Source organism: Mustela lutreola, chromosome 1 (genome assembly GCF_030435805.1).
Source record: "Mustela lutreola isolate mMusLut2 chromosome 1, mMusLut2.pri, whole genome shotgun sequence".
Lineage (NCBI taxonomy): Eukaryota > Metazoa > Chordata > Mammalia > Carnivora > Mustelidae > Mustela > Mustela lutreola.
The window spans coordinates 13,084,360-13,108,630 of NC_081290.1; the positions used below are offsets into that span (position 1 = coordinate 13,084,360).

The following is a 24,271-nucleotide window of genomic DNA, read 5'->3' on the forward strand; positions in this document are numbered from 1 at the left end:
GTTTGCTTGGCTCTGGCTGAGACATAAGAAAGTGAAGGAGAAAAATGTTAATAATGCAGGTGAAACTTTAAAATTTGTTGTGTCTGAAACTTTTTCATTGTTAACAGAACAGAAAGTTGCCAAAATATTCTTCCATAATTCAGAAAGTATTGTTACTCAGAGAACTTGCCCATGTCATTGACAAAGAGGTGACATACATAAATATTGCTTTGCTTTCCTCTTATTCATTAATGTAAACAAAATTATCACCAACTTTCATTTCAAACGTCATATTTAATGACAATAAATTTATTAGGGAAAGAGCAGACTGGAAACAAGTTCATTCGTCAAATCACAATTGAATTACAGTCATAGTTAGCCGTGGACCCGAGTTCAGAAAAATCAATGAAAGTATTCTGTGAGAATCAACTGACTATATGGAAATTACAATAAAGAATATTGTGTATTTTATTTTTTTAACTGTGTGCCACACATTCTTTTTATCAGTAATATTTACAATATATTTATATACATATATACATATAAACAATTTTTTCCAGAATCCTGGACATTTATCACATGCCACTGGTTATGAGAATCCTATTAAGAAATTCCTATCTTATCCCAATACAATAAAAATACTTCTTCTGAACAACTGGTATATATGGATCGCTCTGTATGCAACTGGCCAAACTTGCTTTCTAGTATTAGACCAGAACCACCTCCAGTAAGTAACTCCAGTAAAGTTTTTATGGCATAATTTTTTTCTGAATTAGCCTTATTCCTGACGTCCTTATATTTGCCTCTGTTTAGCCCAATATAACTTATTTTACGATGTTCTTGTAGGTCTCATTTTATTTTTCCGAATAAAGTAAGGCATAAAAATAAGTAAATTTTTTTCCAGACCTATTCCTGTGTTGATGAAGTTAAGGGAAATTTGGGTTGGCCGACTCATTTTCAATGAACAAAGAGCTATTTAGAATGGAAGGGAAGGCATAAGGGAAGCCAGACAGAATTTCAAACTACACAAGATCTTTTTCTGATAGATTGTCTACATCAGGCTAAGTGAATTTTGCTGAGACAAAGGAGGAAGCAACAGAGGAAGAAGTGGGCAAATTAGACAGAGAGCTGTAAACGGATCTATTGATTAAAAGAAAGGAAGTTCTATCCTTTTTTTTTGAATTGTAGTTTTGAAAGAGCCTTAAAGGTCATCTGTCTAATCTACTGCCATCCGATGTCTGACTCTCCTTCAGGGCAGCCATCCATGCAGCCATCCTCCACCAGTATCTCAGACAAGAGCAAACTGACGCCTCCTATGCCACTCTAGCAAGTTCTTCCTTGTTTTAAGCCGCGTTTTTTTGTGTGTGTGTGTTTTTTTTTTTTAAGATTTTATTTGTTTATTTCACAGACAGAGATCAAAAGTAGGCAGAGAGGCAGGCAGAGAGAGAGAGAGAGAGGGAGAAGCAGGCTCCCTGCTGAGCAGAGAGCCCGATGCGGGCCTCGATTCCAGGACCCTGGGATCATGACCTGAGCCGAAAGCAGAGGCTTTAATCCACTGAGCCACCCAGGCGCCCCGCCACAGTTTTTTCTCTAGAGAATTTCCATCCATTGGTCCCAGTCCCCTTTCTCTGTAATAACATGAAACAAATCCATGGGTTCTTTCACATGACCTCCTGATAGCCTTTCAAATAAAAGCAGCTTTAAATTCTTCCCCAATAACCACTTAATATCTACAGTTCTCACCTGTTCTATCTCTGTGCTTTCTCCTGAAACTATCACCCAACACAGTTCCTAAGGCCTGCACCCTCTTTTAACAAAATTAGTAGATGGACAGTTCTGCGATATTTCATTGTAACAGTCTCTTCATGGCATAATGGTTAAGAATTCGGGCTCAGGGGGCGCCTGGGTGGCTCAGTGGGTTAAGCCTCTGCCTTCGTTCGGCTCAGGTCATGATCCCAGGGTCCTGGGATCGAGCCCCGCATTGGGCTCTCTGCTCAGCGGGGAGCCTGCTTACCCCCTCTCTCTCTGCCTGCCTCTCTGCCTCCTTCTGATCTCTGTCTGTCAAATAAATAAATAAAAATCTTAAAAAAAAAAAAAAAAGAATTCAGGCTCAGGAGCAAGATCCGGATTTTACCCCTTTCATTCTCTGATCTTGCACAACTTCTGAATCCTGAAACTTGACTACTCTCATCTGTAAGTGGTGATTGAAACACTACCCACTCTAGAGTTGTTACGAGAATTAGATGAGATATTGCATATAGATACCACCTGAATGCAGGTGCCTGGGTGGCTCGGTTAAGCATCTGCCTTTGGATCAGGTCATGATCCCAGGGTTCTGGAATCAAGTCCCATGTCAGGCTTCTCGCTCAGCGGGGAGTCTGCTTCTTTGCCCATCCCTTGGCTTGTGCATTCTCTCTCTCTCTCTCTCTCTCTCAAATAAGTAAACTTTTAAAAAACTAAAAATATTATAAAACATCCGAATGCTTATGTGCCAACTATTTTCTTGTCCTTACGTTCACTACATCGTTTAATCCTTTTGATAACCTCATGACACAGACTACCCTTTCCAACCTAATTTTAGAGATGTGAAAATATGCGTGCTGGACAAGACCTTTATTTGGTCCTCTAGGTTTACTTTTATCTACTCACCGCACAGTGCTATGCACCAGGACAGAGACTGATGTGGACAAAATCCACATCCTGGTTAACACTGGCAGATCAGAAGACCGAGGAGAATGAGCTATTTATGGTCCCATACAATTGCTTCGTCAGTCAAAGGTCATACTCCTCTCAACACACTCATTTTGCGCACCTCTGTTCACTCTTCTCCCGCTTTTTAAAATGCATCTTGGGCACAAGAGTAGGGTGCCGTTACTAGCCTCAAAGTTCTGCTCTACCCTTTGTGGTTTTCCTACATCCTGTCCACAGCTTTGAATATAGCATCAACATTATACTTCCTTCAAAAACGTCCAGTTTGAGGGGCGCCTGCCGGGCTTAGTCAGTAGAGCGTGAACTCTTCATCTCGGGGATTCGAGCCCCACGTTTGCTGTAAAGATTACTTAAAAATACAATCTTAAAAAAAAAAATGCCCAATTTGACATGTCATCTGTTCCTTACCACTTCCCTGTCTGGTAGACTGAGACAGAGAGAGGTTAGGTAACTGGCCTGAAAACCCACAGTTAATGGCAGCAGAGCCATCATCAACACCCCGGCAGTCAGCTGAAGAGCCGGCTGCCGTCCCTAAGTGGTACCGCCTCCGCCGGGGAGTGAGAGAGCAGTAACTGCAGGCTCATCGCCCACTCTCCTGCGCTCCACAAGGTGGAGGGCAGGGGCTGTCACAGGCTTACTGACATCAGTAAGCAGTTGGAAGGCACAACGGCAGAATTAGTTTTATTAAAATTTATTACGGTATTTGGAAACACCTTTACACAAGTCTTGCCTATCCAGAATTCCAGAGAAAGATGATTATTTTATTTTAAGTTTGCTTTTCGTTTTTGTTTTTTTTTTGTGTGTGTGTGTATGTGTTGTGTTGTTTGTTTTTTAAATGACTTCTACTGGGCGCCTGGGTGGCTCAGTGGGTTAAGCCTCTGCCTTTGGCTTAGGTCATGATCTCAGGGTCCTGGGATCAAGTCCCGCATCGGGCTCTCTGCTCAGGAGGGAGCCTGCTTCCCCCTCTCACTCTGCCTGCCTCTCTGCCTACTTGTGATCTCTCTCTGTCAAATAAATAAATAAAATCTTTAAAAAAAAGGAAAAAAGAAAAAGAATTAGGAACTACTACATCCATGGTCTAAAGTGTTTAAACAAGTGACTAGATCATAAAATCTTCTATGGGGCATAACATTCCAAGGTAGGCAAGAGTTTGGCATGAAAATACTACATTTTATCTGTGGAAAAATGAAATACACTGTTTTCGATTTTTGTGGGAAAGTTGAAATATAAATCAATTATTTAAAATTACTACTCATAAATTAATCCTGGAATCTATTGTTATTCTCATGCTTAAGCTCTTAGAAGTCCTCTTCAGTGGGTTATGTTTTTGTCTCCCTAGGACAATTAAATTGTGACATATTTTTTTATGTTATAAGGCTTTGGGGATTATCTAGTTCCTTTCATATGGTAACTGTGTGCTACAGCAAGATAAAAAGCTGGGGAAATTAAGGCTATCCCTTGGCATAAACAAGTTGTAATCAGATATTTGGTTAAAATATTCACGTTTCAAGGCACCCCAGTGGCTCAGTCCGTAAAATACCTGCGTTCAGCTCAGGTCATGATCTCAGGGTCTAGGGATTACAGCCATGCCGAATCTGCTTCTCCCTCTCTCTGCCCCTCTCCCTGCTTGTGCTCGCTCTCTCTCTCTCTCGCTCTCTCAAGTAAATAAATAAAATCTTTTAAAAAATAAAATAAAAATTTCACGTTTCAACCAAGTTTCTATTATTGGGATCAAAAAGAAAAAAATGCAAAGTTAAAGACATGAGTTTATACCTTTTTCCCAGGTTCCCTGGAAATTTCACCATAGGTCTTATACCTGATAGCCCCCACAGACATAATAAAAGTTCTTATTTGAATTGCTTTTACTAGAATATCTTTACTTTCGGAAGATGGAAAACCCCAAATAAATAGAACTATATGCCAAGTCCATATTAGGAAAAATCGAATCAGCTGAATATGTTTTACTACTCACTGTTGGACTTTTTTTGTCAGAATAAAAGAAAAGTGTAGTTCCTCTCAGCTCTGTCCAGTAATGTTTATATTCCTGTGGGAAATAAATTATAAGCATTATTTCATTGGTATATTCAACTCCTTTTTAATAATTTTCTTTGTAACTTTCTTCTTTGCTGTTTGATATAAGGTTCTTCTTTATCTTGAGATAAATCACCTAATTTTATGGCTTAATATTACATTTAGCTCTTGATTAAATCCTTCACAAATTTATTTTAGCATAATATGTGAGGTAAGGATGTAATTTGATGTGTGTTTAAATAGATCATTTTTCAAAATGTTCCCCATTGATTTAAGACACTTGATATTTTGTGTAGGTTTCAGTGGAGGTTTGTCTCTGTAAGAGGGGTCATTTAACGGACCAGGATAGGACAAGCATTAAATATCTACATTCCAGGGCAGCTGAAAGGATTGAATGGGTTGATAAATCTAAAGCACTTAGAGTACATGGCTCACCGTTTGGGTTCAATAAATAGTATATGTTTATATAAATAAAGGCAATGTGAACAGTTCATAATCATAAAAATAATATAACATCATCAAACCCAAACTTTGAAGTCCGAATTTCATTCACGTGGTGAACATTTCCTTATTTCTACATTCACATTATTATGGGTTCTATAGAAATACACATTTTTAAAAAATACAACTTTTTAAGTTTAAAAAAATTTAGATGACCTAGTCTCATTTCACTCAAGTGAAACTTCATTTATATAAGGGGAATTTACATTTTATATGAAGACTGGCTGTATTACAAAAGAATGACAAGTGGGGGGCTTGAGAATAAAATCCTTCCGCATCTAAAGACTAACCTTCATACCCAGCTCTTTCGAAAAGTATGTTTTTAAAAATTCCAGCTTCATAAGCAGGATGACCATTCCTTCCTTTAGGGTTTAATAAGCTCAATTTTTATAATATGTGGATTATCTCAACTCATATTGAGAGTTAATATAGGGGAATTACATGAAATTTTTTTCTTGTGCTTATAAAATGTGAAGATACTTGTATATATAATGGTATTTTGTGTCTCTTTAATACTGAAATATTGTTTATCCTTTTTTTGACCAGCAAAATGTTTGTCACCTCTTCGGAATTTATTTATGTCTTTTCTCAAATAATGGGAACTCTATAACCCATCTTGTTTTTACTTACCTTGGCTCCTTGGAAGCTCAAAATTAAATTCGTTTTCAAATTACAAGGACCATCTTTCTCAATTTCTTAGTAGAACTTTGCCCCCCTTCTTCTTCTTCCTGATAAAGTGCTATTTTAGTTATCCTTTACTGGGTGAAACCCCACCCTAAAATTGAGTGGATTAAAATAGCAAACGTTTTCTATTTCTCCTCATCCGGTGTCTGGTGATGATTCTTTGGGTATACCTCCCTGTGGCTGCTCTAGGGTGGCCTCACTCACTTGCCTGGGGTCTTAGCTGGGAATGCAGAGCTGAGAGTGATACAAGAAGCAATATATTTGGTCTTTGTCCCCAGTTCCCGGCATAGAGATCCTAAAACTCAGAACTTCCTGAGTGATAGGAGTGCTTTTATTATTCATAATGAGTCCCTTTACAGAATACCTGAATTTATACAAATGAGATAACATCGGTTGGGATGCCTGGAGAGCTTCAGGGTAGGTCAGGCCCCAGAACAACTGATTAATGGATTGGATCTTTCGGCCTCACCCCAGCCTCAGCGGGGGGGGGGGGGGGGGGGGGGGGGGGGGGGCTGGGAGATTTCAGTTTCGTAAAAACTCTTGAACGCTGTGATTTGATGAGATTCCTAATTAGTGAAAGCGTTCACAGGGTAAGAGGGTATTGCGGCCCAATTTAATACCCATAGGAACAGGTGGGCTTCCCGACCTTGCTCTCAGGACTCGTCAACTGCCTGTTCTTTTGTATCCTTTACTTAATATTAAAGTAAAGTGTCTTCCTGAGAGCTATGGGCCATTCTAGTAAATTATCAAATCTTAGGAGGGAGTCATGGGAACTTTTTCTTCCTCAAGATTTATTTATTTAGGGGCGCCTGGGTGGCTCAGTGGGGTAAGCCTCTGCCTTCGGCTCGGGTCAATGGTCTCAGGGTCCTGGGATCGAGCCCCAGGTCGGGCTCTCTGCTCAGCGGGGAGCCTGCTTCCTCCTCTCTCTCTGCCTGCCTCTCTGTGTACTTGTGATCTCTCTCTCTCTCTGTCAAATAAATAAATAAAATCTTTAAAATATATATATTTATTTATTTTAGAGAGCGAGAGAGAGCATGCCAGCATGGGGAGAGGCTAAGGGAGAGGAAGAGACAGAATCCCAGATGGACTTCCTACTGACAATGGAGCCTGATGCAGGGGTTGATCTCACAACCCTGATATGATGGCCTGAGCCAAAATCAAGAGTCAGACATTTAACCGACCGAGTCACCCAGGCGCCCAAGCACTCTTGATTTACAGTGAGTTGGTGAGGATTATGGGAGGCCTGGAACTTAAAATTGGTGATGGAAGTGGAGGGCAGCCTTGTAGGACTGAGCCCTTAAATAAGCTATGGGGTCTGCACTAAGTCTGGATGGGTAGTGTCAGAATTAAGCTGAATTGTTGAACACCCATTTGGTGTCCAGAGAAACAGAGAAGTGGTTGTTGGTGTTGGAAAACCCCCCACTGAGAAAACTGTAGTCTCACTCCATAGGGTCCTGGCTCCAGTCAGGGAACCTAGGCTAGTTCACATACCGGCAGGAGGATTCCCAGGAACAAGAGAGGGCAAGCCCCAGTGGGTGAGTACTTTGTAATCTGTTTCTGTCACATTTACCCAAGTGCGACCCAGCCCAGATTTCAAGGGGTAGGTAAAAAAATAAATGCAATCTCTTTATGGAAGAGCAGAAAAGTCCCATTTCAAATGGGAAGGCATACAGGGAGGCTTGAAAAAATTGGTCGTATTACTGTAGCATTCTACCCCAAGGGCAGAGCTGGAACATGGCGCAAGTTTCTTTGTTCAGGACCTGTGGTCTTTCCACTCCCTCCTACTTCCTAATTGACAGCTGGCTATAATGTAATGCCTCCTGCGCCAAGAACAAATTAACAAAGACTCATTCAAAGGGGCATAGGAGAGGCGCCTGGGTGGCTCAGTGGGTTGAGGCCTCTGCCTTCAGCTCAGGTCATGACTCCAGGGTCCTGGGATCAAGCCCTGCATTGGGTTCTCTGCTCAGCAGGGAGCCTGCTACCCCTTCCGTCTCTCTGCCTGAGTCTCTGCCTACTTGTGATCTCTCTCTGTTAAATAAATAAAAATCTTTAAAAAAAAAAAGATGTTTGGCTTGAGAAGTTGCTAATATCTAATATCTATGCTAATATCTAATATGCTAGTATCTCTATGATCAGGCAGATGTTCTGTAAAAACCATGAGAGCATCTAGTCACTGTGTTGAAAAATACTTGAATTTCCTCAGGTTTGACTTTTGAGGAGTAGGAAAACAATTCAAATTTGAGGACAGGAGCTTCTTTTTTTAAATTGTATCTTCTCTCAAGGCATTCACATTCTGCTCTAGTGGTAAGCCTCTGCAACATGAGCAGCCGGCCAAAGCTACACTGTGTTTTGGGACTGGGATGTGGGTGATGGAGACTGGGAAGGTATCAGAATGCAGGCATTGTAGCTGGAGAACTTAACAACAGGTTGTATCGTTTTACTGGAGTATGACATCTAAGATCAGATCTAAACTTGGAGGAAAAGAAAAGCAATTGAAACCCCTCAAGTCAAAGTGTACCACTCTGTTCATCTTCTTAATTAGCCTCATGAGTATTAACCTACTATAGATAGAAAAACTAAAATCACTCACAGCCAAAGTTTATTGAGTTTTTTCTGTATGTACAGACAGACATCCATCTGTGCTTCTAAGAAAAATTACAGAGGTGTTCAGTCATGAGAGAATGATATGAACTGAGTAGAAATAATCAGGGAAAAATAAGAGTTTTACTGATTGAGGCGCCTGGCTGGCTCAGTCGGTTAAGTGTCTGACTCTTGGTTTCGGCTCAGATCGTGACCTCAGCGTCTTGGGATGGAGCCCTGTGTAGGACTCCGTGCTTAGCACAGAGTCTCCTTGTGCCTCTCTCGCCTCCTCTGCTCATTTCCCAGCTCTAAATAAAATCTTAAAAAAAAAAAAAGAGTTTTACTGGTAAACAAACACACAGATTCATGGAAAGGATTAAAGAGGGTTTATTAAGTACAGGAAGAAGCAAGAACAAAGGCACTGAGTTGATAGTCAAGGCAGCCTGGAGGAAAAGAAAGATTACAAACAGCTGTAGGTCCTGTGGACTCCAACCACAGCCACAAACAGATCAAACTTGTATTCAGAATGCTGAGATCATAGTCCTGATTTAGTTTCTGATAAGCTCTTATCAGTATAATCTGAGTCATCTATAAATATCAATCTCAATAATCAATACCTTCGGTATGTATCTATACATATCATAGATATGTAAGTATTTTAAAAATTAATTTTGAATAACACAATTTTGAATGAAATACATTGAACACATTCTTATATTCAGGCTGATAAGATATAGTATACGCACTGTTTTTTTTTTTTTTCTAAAGATTTTATTTATTTATTTGACAGACAGAGATCACAGGTAGGCAGAGAGGCAGCCAGAGAGAGAGAGGGGAAGCAGGCTCCCTGCTGAGCAGAGAGCCCAATGTGGGGCTGGATCCCAGGACCAAGAGATCATGACCTGAGCAGAAAGCAGAGGCTTTAACCCGCTGAGCCACCCAGGCGCCCCCACACTGTTTTTAATTTAAGCATATCACAGACTGAATAAACGATGAGCTATTGCCCAAGCTTTCTCTTATTTTCAAGCAGTTCCAGAAAAATGAGAACTTTCCCCATTTGCAAGAACTGTGTTTACGTTGGAGTCCTGCCGTGGCACTTAATACCTCTTATTATCAAATAAATCTTCCTGATCAATCCAAAATTCTAGGGTGGCTTAAGTAAGTCTTCCCACATTCTCTTTTCCATGAAATTATCTATTTTTAATGGGTTCTTGACCTGGAATCCAAGGACTTCCTGAAATTGCATTTAAAATGGTATTTGTTGGCACCTTTTCCTAGGGGCAAAGTTCCTTAAATTTTTTTTTTTTAAGATTTATTTATTTATTTGACAGACAGAAATCACAAGTAGGCAGAGAGGCAGGCAGAGAGAGAGAGGAGGAAGCAGGCTCCCCACTGAGCAGAGAGCCCAATGTGGGACTCGATCCCAAGACCCTGGGATCATGACCCAAGCCCAAGGCAGAGGCTTTAACTCACTGAGCCACTCAGGTGCCCCTCCTTAAATTCTTTTTTTTTTTTTTTTTAAGATTTTATTTATTTATTTGACAGACAGAGATCACAAGTAGGCAGAGAGGCAGGCAGAGAGAGAGAGGATGAAGCAGGCTCCCTGCTGAGCAGAGAGCTTGATGTGGGACTCGATCCCAGGACCCTGAGATCATGACCTGAGCAGAAGGCAGCGGCTTAATCTATGAGCCACCCAGGAGCCCCCCTTCTTAAAATTCTTAAAAGTGCCCCTGACACCAAACAGCTAAGAAACACCTCTAAATGTGTGATCTCCTTAAAGACTAGGTTACTCCTCGGTTATATTTTCTCTAGTTAAATGTTTTGAATTCCTTCAGCAAAGACCCCAGCTGAATGCTCTGCAGAGCTCCCCAACTTCTTCGAACCCATTTTCTTTGAAGATAACCTTTTATTACCCCTGACTCACCCTCACTTTCAAAGCTTCCCTGGCACTTTACTTCTGCTTGCCCACTGTTTTCCTTAGCTTTTTCTCTCAGCTTTTGTTTTCTAGTACTCTAGTCCTGTGGCTCTCCTTTGAGCCATATTAACAGTTGACCCTTGAACAACGCAGGGAAGATTAGGGATGCTGACCCTCCTGCACAGTTGAAAATTGTGTACCACTTGTGACTCCACAAAAATTTAACTTCAAATGCCCACTGTTGGCCAGAGACCTTGCCAGTAACATAAATAGTCATTTAACACATACTTTATATGTTATATGTATTATATACTTTGTCCTTATAATAAAATAAGCTAGAGAAAAGAAAATGTTGGGCGCCAGGGTGGGTTAAACCTCTGCCTTTGACTCAGGTCATGATCTCAGGGTCCTGGGATCGAGTCCTACATGGGGCTCTCTTCTCAGCAGGGAGCCTGCTTCTCCCTCTTTCTGCCTACTTGTGATTTCTGTCAAATAAATAAATAAAATCTTTTTAAAAAAATCTAAGTGTAAGTGGATTGGACCTGTGCAGTTCAAACCCATGCTGTTTAAGGGTCAACTGTACTTACAGACTTAAAACTGATATTAGTATGTTATGTTAAGAAAAATTTGACAATGAAATGGAAGGAGAATGAATCTAATCTTTAGTGTAAACCAGGTATTTTATACATCTCTTTAATCCTTGAAACCACCCTGTAAGTCGACATTATTGTTGTCCTCTTGGTCTCTTCTCCTTGACACACAAGTAAAAGATACGTTGCTATGAATTCAAGTGGAAACACAACCCAATTTCATCAGAAATATTTATACCTATACTTTAGTCTTTCCATTTCAAAGCATACTAAGAACAGGCAGAGTAGCAATGAGGTCATGGAGTCTTCCCTCCTAACCATGAACTAAGCCTCTGGAAAGTAAGGTCTTTATGTTGTTTATGTTCTGTAGAAATCAGTATGATGCTTGGTGCATAGGAGACATACAATAAACGCTGCCTGAATGAATAAATTAATTGAGCACGTGTTGTGCCCCAAACATATTACCTTGTGTGGCAAGTTGTATTTTTCCCATTTTATAGTTTGAGAAAATTGAATTTCAAGGAGATAGAATAACTTGTACAAGATCACAAGCTGTTTAAGTGGCAAAACCATTAGGTAAAGACATATTTTACTGACTCTAAAATCCTTTTTCTTTTCTTTTTTTTTTAAATATTGTATTTATTTATTTGTCAGAGAGAGAGCGAGCACAGGCGGACAGAATGGCAGACAGAGGGAGAGGGAGAAGCAGGCTCCCTGCCAAGCAAGGAGCCCGATGTGGGACTCGATCCCAGGATGCTGGGATCATGACCTGAGCCGAAGGCAGCGGCTTAACCCACTGAGCCACCCAGGTGTCCCTAAAATCCTTTTTCTATTAACCATACCAGTAGAATGCCTTCTTTAAATATTTTTAATAACCCTTTAGAACAGTTATTATAAATACTTTGATAGATATTTAATGAATAACCAAATTTAAATTACAAATTAGAAGTTTTGCTTTCCCAATTCCAGTTTCCTGGCAAAGTGTAACAATGTGGCTAACCTGTTGTAACAAGATAGAATTCACTTTGAAAGCATAAAGAAGGGAAAAATATTCTAACGTAGCTGCCAAATTTACTAATACATGTTTAACACCCATAACAGAATGTAAACTACCATGTCTTTGCAAAAAACCCCGAATGTGCTATTATAGATATTTTTACACACACAATTTTTCTGTTAATAACTCTTCAGAAAATATATCGTATTACCATTATATTTCTTATGACATTCCTTGAAACACTTAATTTTTTCTACTTTGTTGCTATTAAAATTTCATAAAATTTGACCTAACTTAATTATTTTGCTTTTTGTTAGTAACAAGGACTTTCATGTTTATTTCTTTAATTTCAAATCTCCATAATTAGTATTATAAAAACTAATTTTAACTAATTATAAGTTTTTATTTTTACATTTTAAAAATATGAAATGCTTTCTGCATTTTCTTAGAGTATATGTATTTATGTTGCTTAGTTTACATGTTACCCATACTGTACCTACATATTAGCTTTTCAAGTCACTATGTTAATGTTTTTAGAATATAGAACTATGCAAAATGCTAATAGTATCGGCTAATCATTTTCATAATTTTTTTACAAAAGTTAACTATTAAAAATAATGTTATCATTATTTATAAACTTCAAATAACTGAGAGTAGAAGCACACAGCTTAGCTTCAGACATAATTTGTTATCTTAATGGTACACATCATTGTGGAAGCATACTAGAAAGTTGCAGAAAAAATACAGGAAACAGGGGTGCCTGGGTGGCTCACTGGGTTGGGGCCTCTGCCTTCGGCTCGGGTCATGATCCCGGGGTCTTGGGATGGAGCCCCGCATGGGGCTCTCTGCGAAGCGGGGAGCCTGCTTCCCTTTCTCTTTTTGCCTGCCTCTCTGCCTACTTGTGTCTCTGTCTGTCAAATAAATAAATAAAATATTTTTTAAAAATACAGGAAACATTTTAACTTCTAAGCTGAAATCTGTAATATTTAAATAAATTCTTTGGAAATGTGGCTTTTATTGAATTTTTTTTACATTAGTAACAACACTAGAACGTTATATTACATATAACACAAATATATATGTATGTATGTGTTCAAGCCATACATTGACTTTAAATTATGCAAAATTGACATCATATTTCTTAGCTCAAGGAAGAAGGTTTAATCGCAACAGAAACAAGGAGGACCTTGTCACATCATATCAAATCACCATGAAATAACTTTTTTTTTAAAAGATTTTATTTATTTATTTGACAGAGAGAGATCACAGTAGGAGAGAGGAAGGGAAGAGATCACAGAGAGAGAGAGAGGAAGGGAAGCAGGCCCCCCGCTGAGCAGAGAGCCAGAGGCGGGACTCGATCCCAGGACCCTGAGATCATGACCTGAGCCGAAGGCAGCGGCTTAACCCACTGAGCCACCCAGGCGCCCCATGAAATAACTTTTATATTAAGACAGAAACCGCTAGTTTAACGTTATCATCTATGGACTTACCTGGTATTCTGACCTCTTGACTAACAAAAACCCTTCAAAATACAAAGGTAGAGCAGTAATCTTTAACCTTTCTTGAAAGATCCTGCGAGGGGCTGGTTTCGGGGGGTTCTTAGCCATCATACCCTCTCAGTATGTCGTTTGATTTCAGCTCTATCCAGTCTCAAAATGAGATCTCCTGTGTGAGAGGAAAAAGCAACTGTTCAAAGAGGAAGTCCCAACTCGATATTTAACCACCAACAGTACACACACACACACACACACGCACACACAAACACTTTTTTTTTTCCTTTACTTTTCATAAGGTGAGAAAGAACAGGCATAGACCAACTTTGAAAGGGCAACTTCTGGTAAACTTAGAATAGGATTACAGTAGCAAAATAAACAGAAGATTAATGTCACCAGGGGATGAAAAGAACCAATGTGGTCATTATGGACTTTGGAGGAGTCATCAAGGTCACACTGTTTTCTTCCACCTTTTTTGTTTATTGCTTTCCATTTTCATCCCCAGAAGACAAGAATGGAGTTAACTCCACTTGATTAAAAATCACTTAACAGGATAATTTTATTACTACTTTTTGTGTTGTTAATCTTTTAGGACTGAGCTTGTTTACATTTTTTTTTTTAAATGTAGTTCCTTATCCTATGCCCATTTTCATGGTCCTCTAAATACAAACGACAGGCATGGGAACATGGGATTTTTTATATTTTGTCAGTTAGGATTTTGAGTTTGTGGGGCAAAATGTGTTTGGCAGAGAAAACTGTAATATTTCACACTTTAATTTTCTTCTTTTATGCTTTCTGAGTTGTGGGTCACTGATGCTATGATGCACAGATGGGGTCTGTACAATTATCTCGTGTGATTTAGAAAGCCACCCTGGGTACAAAATTCATTCAGTCATTGCATGTGAAAAAGGGTCTGCGAGAGACCGGATTTGGCTCAGCACTGTGCAAGAAATGGTGGGAGAAGGGACCAGTGGGTGGAACACTGACTGGTATGTTTTGCAAGGATCCTGAGAAGTTCCACCGTTTCTTATTTCACCTTCTGTATTTCAGATCTACTCTAGATTTAGTATAGATCAGGCCTGAGCATTCCCTCCAGGTAGACCAGCTGATTTCTGGAACTCAAAATAAGGCAGGAATCTCCAGTCTCTTCTTCCTTTCCTAGTGGAGACATCACATGGTTTCCCCCCACCAGTACGGGTATCCATTGGGTAGGCATCTATAGATGTGTGCAGCCAAATTGTCTACAAAGTGCGGTATCACAGTACAGACCAATTATTTGTAAACTAGAGGAGAGTGTTAAATGCATCATCAAAATGAAAATAGATTGAAACAGAAATTCGGAGTTGAAGTGTCGGAGGCAGGCCCCTGGCCAGGGCCGCCTCCGCCATTAAAAGATGGCGCCTGGCTAGTTGCCAGGTTAGGATTGCCTCATGAGACTAAGCGGAACGCCCAAAGAGGAAGTAAACAGCATTGGTTGCTAGCGAAGTTGTTCATTTAGGTGCACAGCCTGATTCGCTCCCTCCTGTACCCTGCTCGCTGATTGGTCATGTAAGCGTATATAAGTGTGTAGACTTGCGGAAATAAAGAGAGAGAAGAGAGAGAAGATGCATCCGAACCAGGGCGTCTTGTCGTCCTTGTGCGCCGAGGGCGATATTGAAGATTTAAAATTACTCCTTTGCTTTTATATTAAGTCAAGACCTGCTTCCTAGTATTACCAAACCTTCTAATGATAAAATATAAGTCCAGTTTTTTTTTTTTGAGACAAAGCCATGCTATTTTTTAATTTCAATGTAATAGGAAAATGAATTGATTGACAAAGGAAAAACCACTTGATTTTGATAAATGACCTAATCCACCTTTTGGGACCTGGGAGCTGGAGTAACAGGGAGGAAAGGATAGGAGGGCTGAGAACTGAGAAAGGGGAGGGAGGCAGGATGCTGTGAGCTAGCAGTAGCTGAATAGGAGAAAAGCGGTCACTGGCGTTAAGGCCAGAGTGTTTCATGGGAGAAAAGAATGCCTCTGAGAAATGCAAACATAGCAATATTTCTGAGAAATAATCATCTAGTTAATTATGTCTCTCCTACCTTTAAAAGTTAAACAAAATTAAAGAAAAATGGGCTTATCCACTTAAGTTACTTTGGTTTGTGATTTGCAAGTTACAGTAATTGTTGATATACCAATGTTCAAATTGTGTCTCCTGAAAAAAACAACTCCAAGCTGGCAAAACTCCTGCTGAAACATGATTAGCCAGTTAGACCTGTCTGTAGTTTCCAACATCATAGTACAACTGCATCGTTATAATGGAAATGCTCTTAGAGAGACCTCAGATTCTAGGTGGTGAATAATGGATTTGTACGTAAAGAATCATAGCAGAAAAAGTAGTAGTCATAGTAGAAAAAGTAAAAAAAAAAGTATCATAGTAGAAAAAGTAGAAAAAAGAAAAGAGAGAGAAAAGCCAATTTTGCTATTAACCATCTCTGAGCCCTTGACCAAACCATCTAACTTACCTGGGCTCACAGCTTCTTTTTCTTCTTGTCTACAGAACTGCAGTAGGTTTCTCAGTCATCTACTTTTCACACTTTTCTTCTCTGATTCATTTAAAATGCAGTCTAATCAAGTCACTCCCCTGCTTAAAACACTTCGATGAATGTGCTTTTGAGAGTCATTCGTTCATTTTGTCGTTCAACGCTATATACTGAACACCAAACAATGTGCTCTAGGAACTTCAGTTACTCCCAATTCTCTCAATATTTCATGGTATCTCCCATCTCACCATAACTTTCCAATCACTATATATCTTGTTTGCATGCTCTTATTCTTGTTAAAAATGACACTTCCTACCCATCCTTCAAGGCTTCCATTGAATATATCCTTGTCTGCTAAGATTCCCTAATTTCCTGAAGCCTTCTTCATCTCCAGGGAGAAAGTTTATTGCTCTCCTCCTGCATTCCATAGCACCTTACAGATTTTTTATTACAATATTTGTTCTGTTGTATTTTAGTGATTGGTATATATTCTGTATCAACAGGAAACTGAGTTTTTCAAATATAGGGATTGTGTTGAAATTGAAGTTGATAAGAAATAGGTTGCAGTAACCATTTGTTAAATGAATAACTCTAGCTAGAAAATCTAATTCTAATTTGGGAGTTTTTAGCCTCTGCTGTGCAGATGCTTCTTTTTTTTCTGATATGTGTAAACACTGGTTGACATAGGATTCTTTTGTTGCCATGTAGATCATGGTACCATCAAAATACTACACCCTCACTAAGTGCAATTATTATAGCCATCATCAGTAACTGTGCCACAAGAGTTTGTTATACGTCACATAGGTGGCTAATACAATGTAGCAAGTTTGATTGGAGTATAAGATTAACTCATATAACACCAAAATCTCTGTGCTCTTTGGAGACATTTATGTTATAATGCAATTCAAGTGAATGCACATTTTTACAACAGTTAAGGTTCTCTAAAGTACTTTATCATCCACTTATTAGAAATGATTCAATCAGTAAGTCTTTTTTTTTTTTTTAAAGATTTTTATTTATTTATTTGAGAGAGAGACAGTGAGAGAGAACATGAGCGATGAGAAGGTCAGAGGGAGAAGCAGACTCCCCATGATGCTGGGAGCCCGATGCGGGACTCGATCCCAGGACTCCAGGATCATGACCTGAGCCAAAGGCAGTCGTCCAACCAACTGAGCCACCCAGGCGCCCCTCAATCAGTAAGTCTTTATAGGAGCCCCCAAAACGTCCTCTGTACCTCCAGATTTCTGATTTGTTTTACTTAATGTTTATTGCTGCCTTTTGCCATTTTCATCACAATTCATTGCAGTAAATTTTGGAGATGTTTGAACTGAATACATTTGTGTTTACAATCAATAACTGAAGAATACAGCCTTAATTTTAACAACTATGTGGAATACTTTGTGCCATGGTGAGTCATTATTATTCAAGAAAATATTTTTACTAGGTCTTTTGGAACCAGAAAAAAAGGGGGGGGGTAGGAATCACTGTTGAAGAAGTGATATTAGTAGGTCTGTCAGAGTGGTTTGATTTGCTAACACAATTTTTAGCACAAAGTGTTGCATCTAAGATGTATATCTTATATCTAAGATATAAGAGTTTTTCTAGTTATATGTTCTCACTATTTTTGTAGTGTAGGGTGTAACTCATATTACTGGGAAACATTTCTTAGATGTCACATAGATATAGGAAACACACTGGTTTCTAAATGACTTGAGTAATAACACAATGGTAGCTTTAAAAAAACTCAAATCTCAGGGTGCCTGGGTGGCTCAGTGGGTTAAAGCCACTGCCTTCGGCTCAGGTCATGAGCCCAGGGTCCTGGGATTGAGCCCCACATTGGACTCTTTGCTGGGTGGAGAGCCTGTTTCCTCTCCCTGTCTGCCTCTCTGCCTACTTGTGATCTCCGCCTGTCAAATAAATAAATAAATAATCTTTAAAAAAAAACAACAACAATTCAAATCTCCAGATACGATGATGGTCTGGGGGGGGCGGTTAAGAACAATAATGAATTCGGTTTTAACCACGCCAAGCTCAATATACAGAAAGGTTAGTTCTACATTTTTTTTCCTTTTGGCTTCATTTAAAATCCACTACTGCTGTTTTATGGGATAAGGTAGATTGGTGCTCAATATCCGTTTCCAGCCCCTTCCAGTGTGCCATTCTTTACTACAGAGGCTGAAAGTTGAAGACTACCTATCCAGAATTTTCTGCAGCTAGAGCTGGGATGCATTCCATATTAGCAAGGAAGAATGAAATCAGAATTTATTCTAAGTTTGGCTTTTTTTTTTTTTCTAGAGGGAAGCATGGTCAGTGGACATCTGATTTTTCTGTGGCAACACTATCAGAAGCCCCCACATCTGATCACTGGTTTCATAATGGTGATAGTCAAAGCATGAATATCATGCTTTTTTCTGATACCTGTCATGACAGGGATGGTGTGTTCCTGGAGCCAGAAGCTATAACGAGGCTTCCTGCTCATGGAGACTTCTTATTTGTTGTGTCTTCCTAGACATGGTGTTTTGTAACTGCAGTGACTTCCTGATGATACAGTGGCAGTACGGCTCTGAAGGCTGTGGCATCAGCATCAGCTTCCCAAGTTTTCAGTTTGTAGCAGCAGCAGGCTTTTGGTGGTTCAGTTCCATAGTGTGTCTTTGGGGATGATTCCTGAAAGCCCCCAATACATTATTTCTCCATCCCTCCCAACAATTCTTGTAAACAGATAAATTATTAATAGAGCCCCCTTTTGGCCCAAGTTAGCTATTATGAATTCTATTCTACAGAATTGACCCCTATCTATACAGTTCGGCACTGTCTATGGGAAGAAGTGAAAAATTATGTTAACATTGAAGGTGCTCCGTAATCTAGTTCCATTTTGCAAACATGAGCCCTCTACAGTATCTGACAGTTTTTCTCTGTGTCAGCAGCACGTCATTTCTGATTCGTGCTTTTGCTAGCAGTTTATTTTCCTACTTCTTTCACCCCTTACATCTCTTATGACTAGGTAATGCCTGGAAGCTACAGTGTGGGCACTTTATTGTTTATGAAACTCTACAGGCACTTGAATTGACAAACATCTATCATGCTCTATAAATACTTAAAATAATATCTTATTTTTTCCCTCATAAATGGAAAACTCATATAAGCTTTAGAAAAACAAAAACAAAAACAAGTCTTTGGGCAAAAGAAGAAAATGAAAATCACATGCTATTCCACCAGCCACGGAGATCATTGTTTGGATGGGTACCACAACTTTTTGGACACTTTTTCTCTAGTTGTGTGTATTTATATGATCAGATTAGTACATGCTGTTTGATAAACTGCATTTTTCATATAATGTATATAGCACATTTTCATGTCAATAAATATTAACATTCATTATTTAAATTTTTGCCTAGTACCACCAGAGTAATTGAAGTCTTTGCAAGGTTAAAATTCTAATGCAGAAAGTATATCATTAAGCTTTTGAAAATGTAATTGTGCTTTTTTTAGTTTCTTTTTTAAATTGAAATATGATTGACACATGTTATATTAGTTTCAGGTGTACAAGATAGTGTATCTAAATTAAATGTGTTTTAAGGGACAAAAGCTCCTTTTTAAGAATTATGCTGATCAGAAGTAAAAATAGGTTGCAAAACAGAGATCCAGAGAATAGTGCATTTGTTTTGTTCCTCTTGTTATTTATTGATTTAAAAAAAATTTTGTAAGTAAATTCTATCCCCAAGGTGGGGCTCTAACTCTCAACTCTGAGATCCAGGGTTACCCACTCTACTTAACCCAACCAACCACTCCTGTTTTTTTCTGTTAAGAGCAACAATGTATACATAATAGAATTCAATTGCAAGTAATAGTCAAACACTTGGCAAGAGATAACTGTGCTTTTTAAACAGCAGTCTTTGTGGGGACCTTTAAACCAACCCAGAGTAAAATTGTGTGGGGTTTTGTTTTGTTTTGTTTTGTGAACGTTGCTGCCACCTACATGCATATTGCAAACACACTTTATTAATGTGGCAATTAGAGTCTTAGTAGAGCCTTTCTATCTGAGGATGATTTTGTCAGAAAAGGATACTTAAAGAGAATGTACTTAACACAAGGAATAATGTTTCTCAGTTAGGAATTTTAAAAATTGAAATGTTATATTAAAAAATACATTCCAAAAAGTAAACTCCAAAATTATTCAAATAAGTTTATTTCACTATAGTAAATTTTAAGTTATAATTGCAACATCTTTAATTTTTACAAATTTGATTTTTGGAGTGTAATTTTTTTTCTTGCAGAATTCTCTTACAGTAATTTGGTAACATTTTCATTTTTGACTTTTGCAGAATTTTTTTTTTTGCAAAAATTCTGAAAACACCTGCAATTTTATTAATGCCATTTTGCCCTATTATTTTACTATGAAAAGTTTCAAACATACACGGAAGCTAAAAGAGCAGTATTAATAAACACCTACACGTACCATGTAGTTTCAGTAATTGTTAATGTTTTGCCATGTTTGCTTTAACTATATCTCTATTTTATTTATTTATTTATTTATTTATTTATTTTAAGAAAAGATTTTGTTTATTCATTTGACAGACATAGATCACAAGTAGGCAGAGAGGCAGGCAGAGAGAGGGAGCAGCAGGCCTTCGGTTCCAAGGAGCCCAATGCGGAGCTTGATCCCAGGACTCTGGGATCATGACCGGACCTGAAGGCAGAGGCCTTAACCCACTGAGCCACCCAGGTGCCCCTCTATCTACTTTTTAAATATATATATTTAAAGATTTTATTTATTCATTTTACAGACAAGAGATCACAAGGAGGCAGAGAAGCAGGCAGAGAGAGAGGAGGAAGCAGGCTCCCTGCTGAGCAGAGAGCCCGATGTGGGGCTCGATCCCAGGATCCTGAGACCATGCTCTGAGCTGAAGGCAGAGGCTTTAACCCACTGAGCCACCCAGGCGCCCCATGCCCTTAATTTTTTTAAGTAAAGTTTGTTGAGGTATGATTTACAGCAAAAGTCGTCCTTTCTGAGAGTTTTGATACAGTTCTGAGAGTTCTGACAAAAATACCAGAGTATTACAACCACCATTATAATTGAGATATAGACTATTTTTACCATCTTAAAAGTTCCCTCATGGCCTTTGTTGTCAGCATCTTTAATCCCCAACTTCATCTCTGGGCAACTACTGGTCTAATTTCTATTTGTACAGTTTTATGTAGTCACATATATGGAATCATATAGGAGGTTGTCTTCGATGTCTGGCCTCTTTTACTTAGTATAAGGCTTTTGAGATTCATCTGAGTTGTTGCATGTATCAGTAGTTTGTTTTTATAGCTGAGGAATATTCTGCTGTATGGATGTACTACAATTTGTTTGTTTACTAGTTGATGGCATATAACTGGCTTGGGTTTATTATGAATAAAGAAAATTTTTGATTTTAATATCAATTGTGTTATAATCTCTAAAACAAATTCATTTTTAGAGTGCCATTTTTAATAAAGATATGCTTTAAAATCATTTTAACAATTGCCAATTTAAAATTATCTACATAAAATCCTAAGTAACTAAATGTGACTACTACCCTTTCAAGTTAAATTTCTGAATACTTTATTTCCCATATACCCATCTGATATACATACTTCCATAGACTGATACACACACACACACACACACACGTATACAACACTCCTTATCTAGTTTAAGTAGTTGTGATAGAAAACTTCAAGATTTAGTCAGTTGCCATAGAAGTTCATAAGGAGCCATCTGGATGTATTCTGGGGGGCAGAGGGCCCATAATGACAAATCCGAGTTTTATAAACATTAGTTAATTAATGAGCAACCCTATTTTTAGATGGTAAAAACTACTAAATAGTGGTGGAGCTATTAAATAGTAGGACAGATGCCTACTAAAAAATTTTGTTTGGGAATGGTGGAGTCTCCATAACTTTGGTTTTCATAAAGGTGCTGCTCCCTTTTCTCTGTAGAACAGACCAGTTCATCACCAACAGCATTTTACACCATGTCAAGTTTCTCAAAATACCTCTGAGAGTCACTGTCTCCAGTGGAATCATTTTACATGTGGAAATTTTACACATGTGATCGTGCTTGCTAAAATATCCACTGAGAGGTAGAAAGTGTATAGTGATTATGTGCTCAGTTCTAGAGTCAGAAAGCCAGGGTTCATCCCCAGTTCTGTTCTTTAATTGCAGTGTGATTTGGGGCAGTTTCCTTAAACACTGTCCCAGTTCTGTTGTTAGTAAAATGGGGATATTAGTCATCTTTTCTTAACAGGAATGTTCTAAGAATTAAATAAGTTACTGCAGGGAGAGAATTAAGAAAAAAAACACTTGGCATACAGTATGAACTAAATAAATGATAGTTATTATAATCTATTCCAAATGTGACAGTATCAAATTATATTATGTAGTCTGATTGGCAAAACTTCTGCTAGATCAAGTAGAAAACTCCATAATAATACCAAGCATTACTTATTGAATTCTTAGTATGTTCCAGGCATTTCACCTAGATATTAAAAGAAATTAACCCAATAGCTCAGCAGTTTTACAGACATTTTACAGACAAGGGACTTGAGAAAGAAATAGTTTAATTAACTTGCCCACTATGATAGAATTTGTGGAGCAGAATGGAATCCAGCCTGATTGCAGAGTTAATATATAGCCTCTTTTCCCTACCAAAAATAAATTAAAAAACCCTTAGCAGGAGATAAAATTTGCTAAATCATGACAAGTTTTAAAAGTTTATTAGCTCAACTCTTGATTAATGGATTGATTCAGTATTTTGTTTAAACTTCTCACGCAAATTTTTATTAAGTCACAAAAAATAGAACGGTTTCATCGAATCATAAAATGGACAAGTTTTCAGAGCATCTAATTTAGCTCTCCCATTCTATAACTATGTTAAGGAAACACCCAGAATGGTGCCACAAGTTTTCCTAGATGACATTGCTAATGGCTGAGTAGATTTCAAGACACCTGATTAGGACTCCTTTCAGGACATTATACTTAAATGACATATATTCACCTTGGTCATTTTGTTGGCAATGCTTCATGAAAATATTACCCACATATGGGAAAAAAGAATACATCATCACCATATTATTATTTTTACTTTCAGAGTTGATGCATAGATGGGCTACAGGTGGCTGACAAGTCTGCACAGTAAAATATTCCTCTTCAAACAACTTCTGCAATTTCAACCTCTTATCCACTCGAGTATTATTTTTTTACTCTATAATAGAACCGTCGACACGTCTTACACTGGGTTCAAGGGCAAAGGCCGCTCTCCAGACGGCGTCTAGCTAAGTAAAACTCGTTTGAAGCTCAGTCTCCGCTTGGCTGGGGAGCAAAGGAGGATCAAGCGTTAGGAGAAATGGTGGGCGGGGCTACGGGAAAGACGGGGCGGGGCTACGGTGGGCGCTGCGAAGGGCGGGACTGCCGGAGCGTCCCGGGAAGGAGAGAGCCCGAAACGGCTCTCTATTGGGTCGCTCGTCTCGTTTTGCGCATGTGCAGACCGTTTCAAACCGCGGAGTTTGCTGGGCGCGGTGCCTGTGGGGCCGAGCCAATGGCTGAGGAGCGGTGGTAGCTCGCTTTCCGGCTCTCAGGTCCCTCGATTTTGCCGCTCTCCCACCTCAGGCTTCTGAGGCGCAGTCTAACCGCTCCTCCCGCGACTCTGGGCAGTGCCTGGCTTCTTCGGAGCCACGGCCCGCGAGGACTTCCGTGCCAGACGCCCGGGGCCGGGTGGGAACATGGCTGCGTCGGGTCTGGTAAGTGCAGGCTCCGGCCGTTCTGGTGAGCGGGAGCTCGGCCTCCCCGTGCCCCGGCGCTCGGGGCGGGGGAGAATGAAATGTTTCTTTAGCCTGTGCTGTGGCTTCGTGGAGAGTTCAGCGGGAAAGCCCGCGAATTCTTTGAGACGAACACTGATCGAATGTCGATAGCCAGAGTTCATTTTCGTGTTGTTTCCTCAAGGGTTCCTTCAATTTTGGTTGCAAATGGCATCTTTCTCTTCAGAGAATCTTGTGATTTAAACTTTTTTTTTTTTTTTTTTTTGGCCTAACTTTACGTCTTAGTCCTTCAAATCATTTTCTGTCTGTAGACGTGTTGGGACGCCTTCAAAGTCTGGACGTGACGGTCTGGAGAAGCAGATTATTTGTACTTACGGATCTGCTGTTGGTAAAGTTTCCCAGAGGGCGGCTGTTAAGTAAAAGGCGCTTAAGGTGGGAAGGACTCAAGGGGGGCGGGCACTCGTTTTTTGTTTCCGTCTCTGGGCT

At 39.2% G+C, this 24,271-nt stretch overlaps 2 protein-coding genes across 5 annotated transcripts in view; one reads left to right on the top strand and one right to left on the bottom strand.

The window, feature by feature from the left end:
• Window positions 1-13,682, bottom strand: part of STAP1 (signal transducing adaptor family member 1) — a 33,624-nt gene extending 19,942 nt beyond the window's left edge. For 2 of the 3 annotated variants that reach the window (XM_059160185.1, XM_059160166.1), the window contains exons 1-2: window positions 13,477-13,682; window positions 4,661-4,732 (exon numbers count right to left, since the gene is read on the bottom strand). In XM_059160185.1, the coding sequence (XP_059016168.1) occupies window positions 4,661-4,732; window positions 13,477-13,596 (192 nt within the window). In that variant the 5' untranslated portion in view covers window positions 13,597-13,682. The remainder of the gene's footprint in view (window positions 1-4,660; window positions 4,733-13,476) is intronic. The other variant, XM_059160175.1, reaches the window with a different exon arrangement.
• A 9,821-nt stretch (window positions 13,683-23,503) lies between these two features.
• CENPC (centromere protein C) overlaps window positions 23,504-24,271 on the top strand; it is a 104,996-nt gene continuing 104,228 nt past the window's right edge. For both annotated transcript variants that reach the window (XM_059160201.1, XM_059160195.1), the window contains exon 1: window positions 23,504-23,767. Coding sequence is in view for 1 of the 2 variants with exons in the window: in XM_059160195.1 (XP_059016178.1) it covers window positions 23,750-23,767 (18 nt within the window). In the remaining variant the exon portion in view is untranslated. The remainder of the gene's footprint in view (window positions 23,768-24,271) is intronic.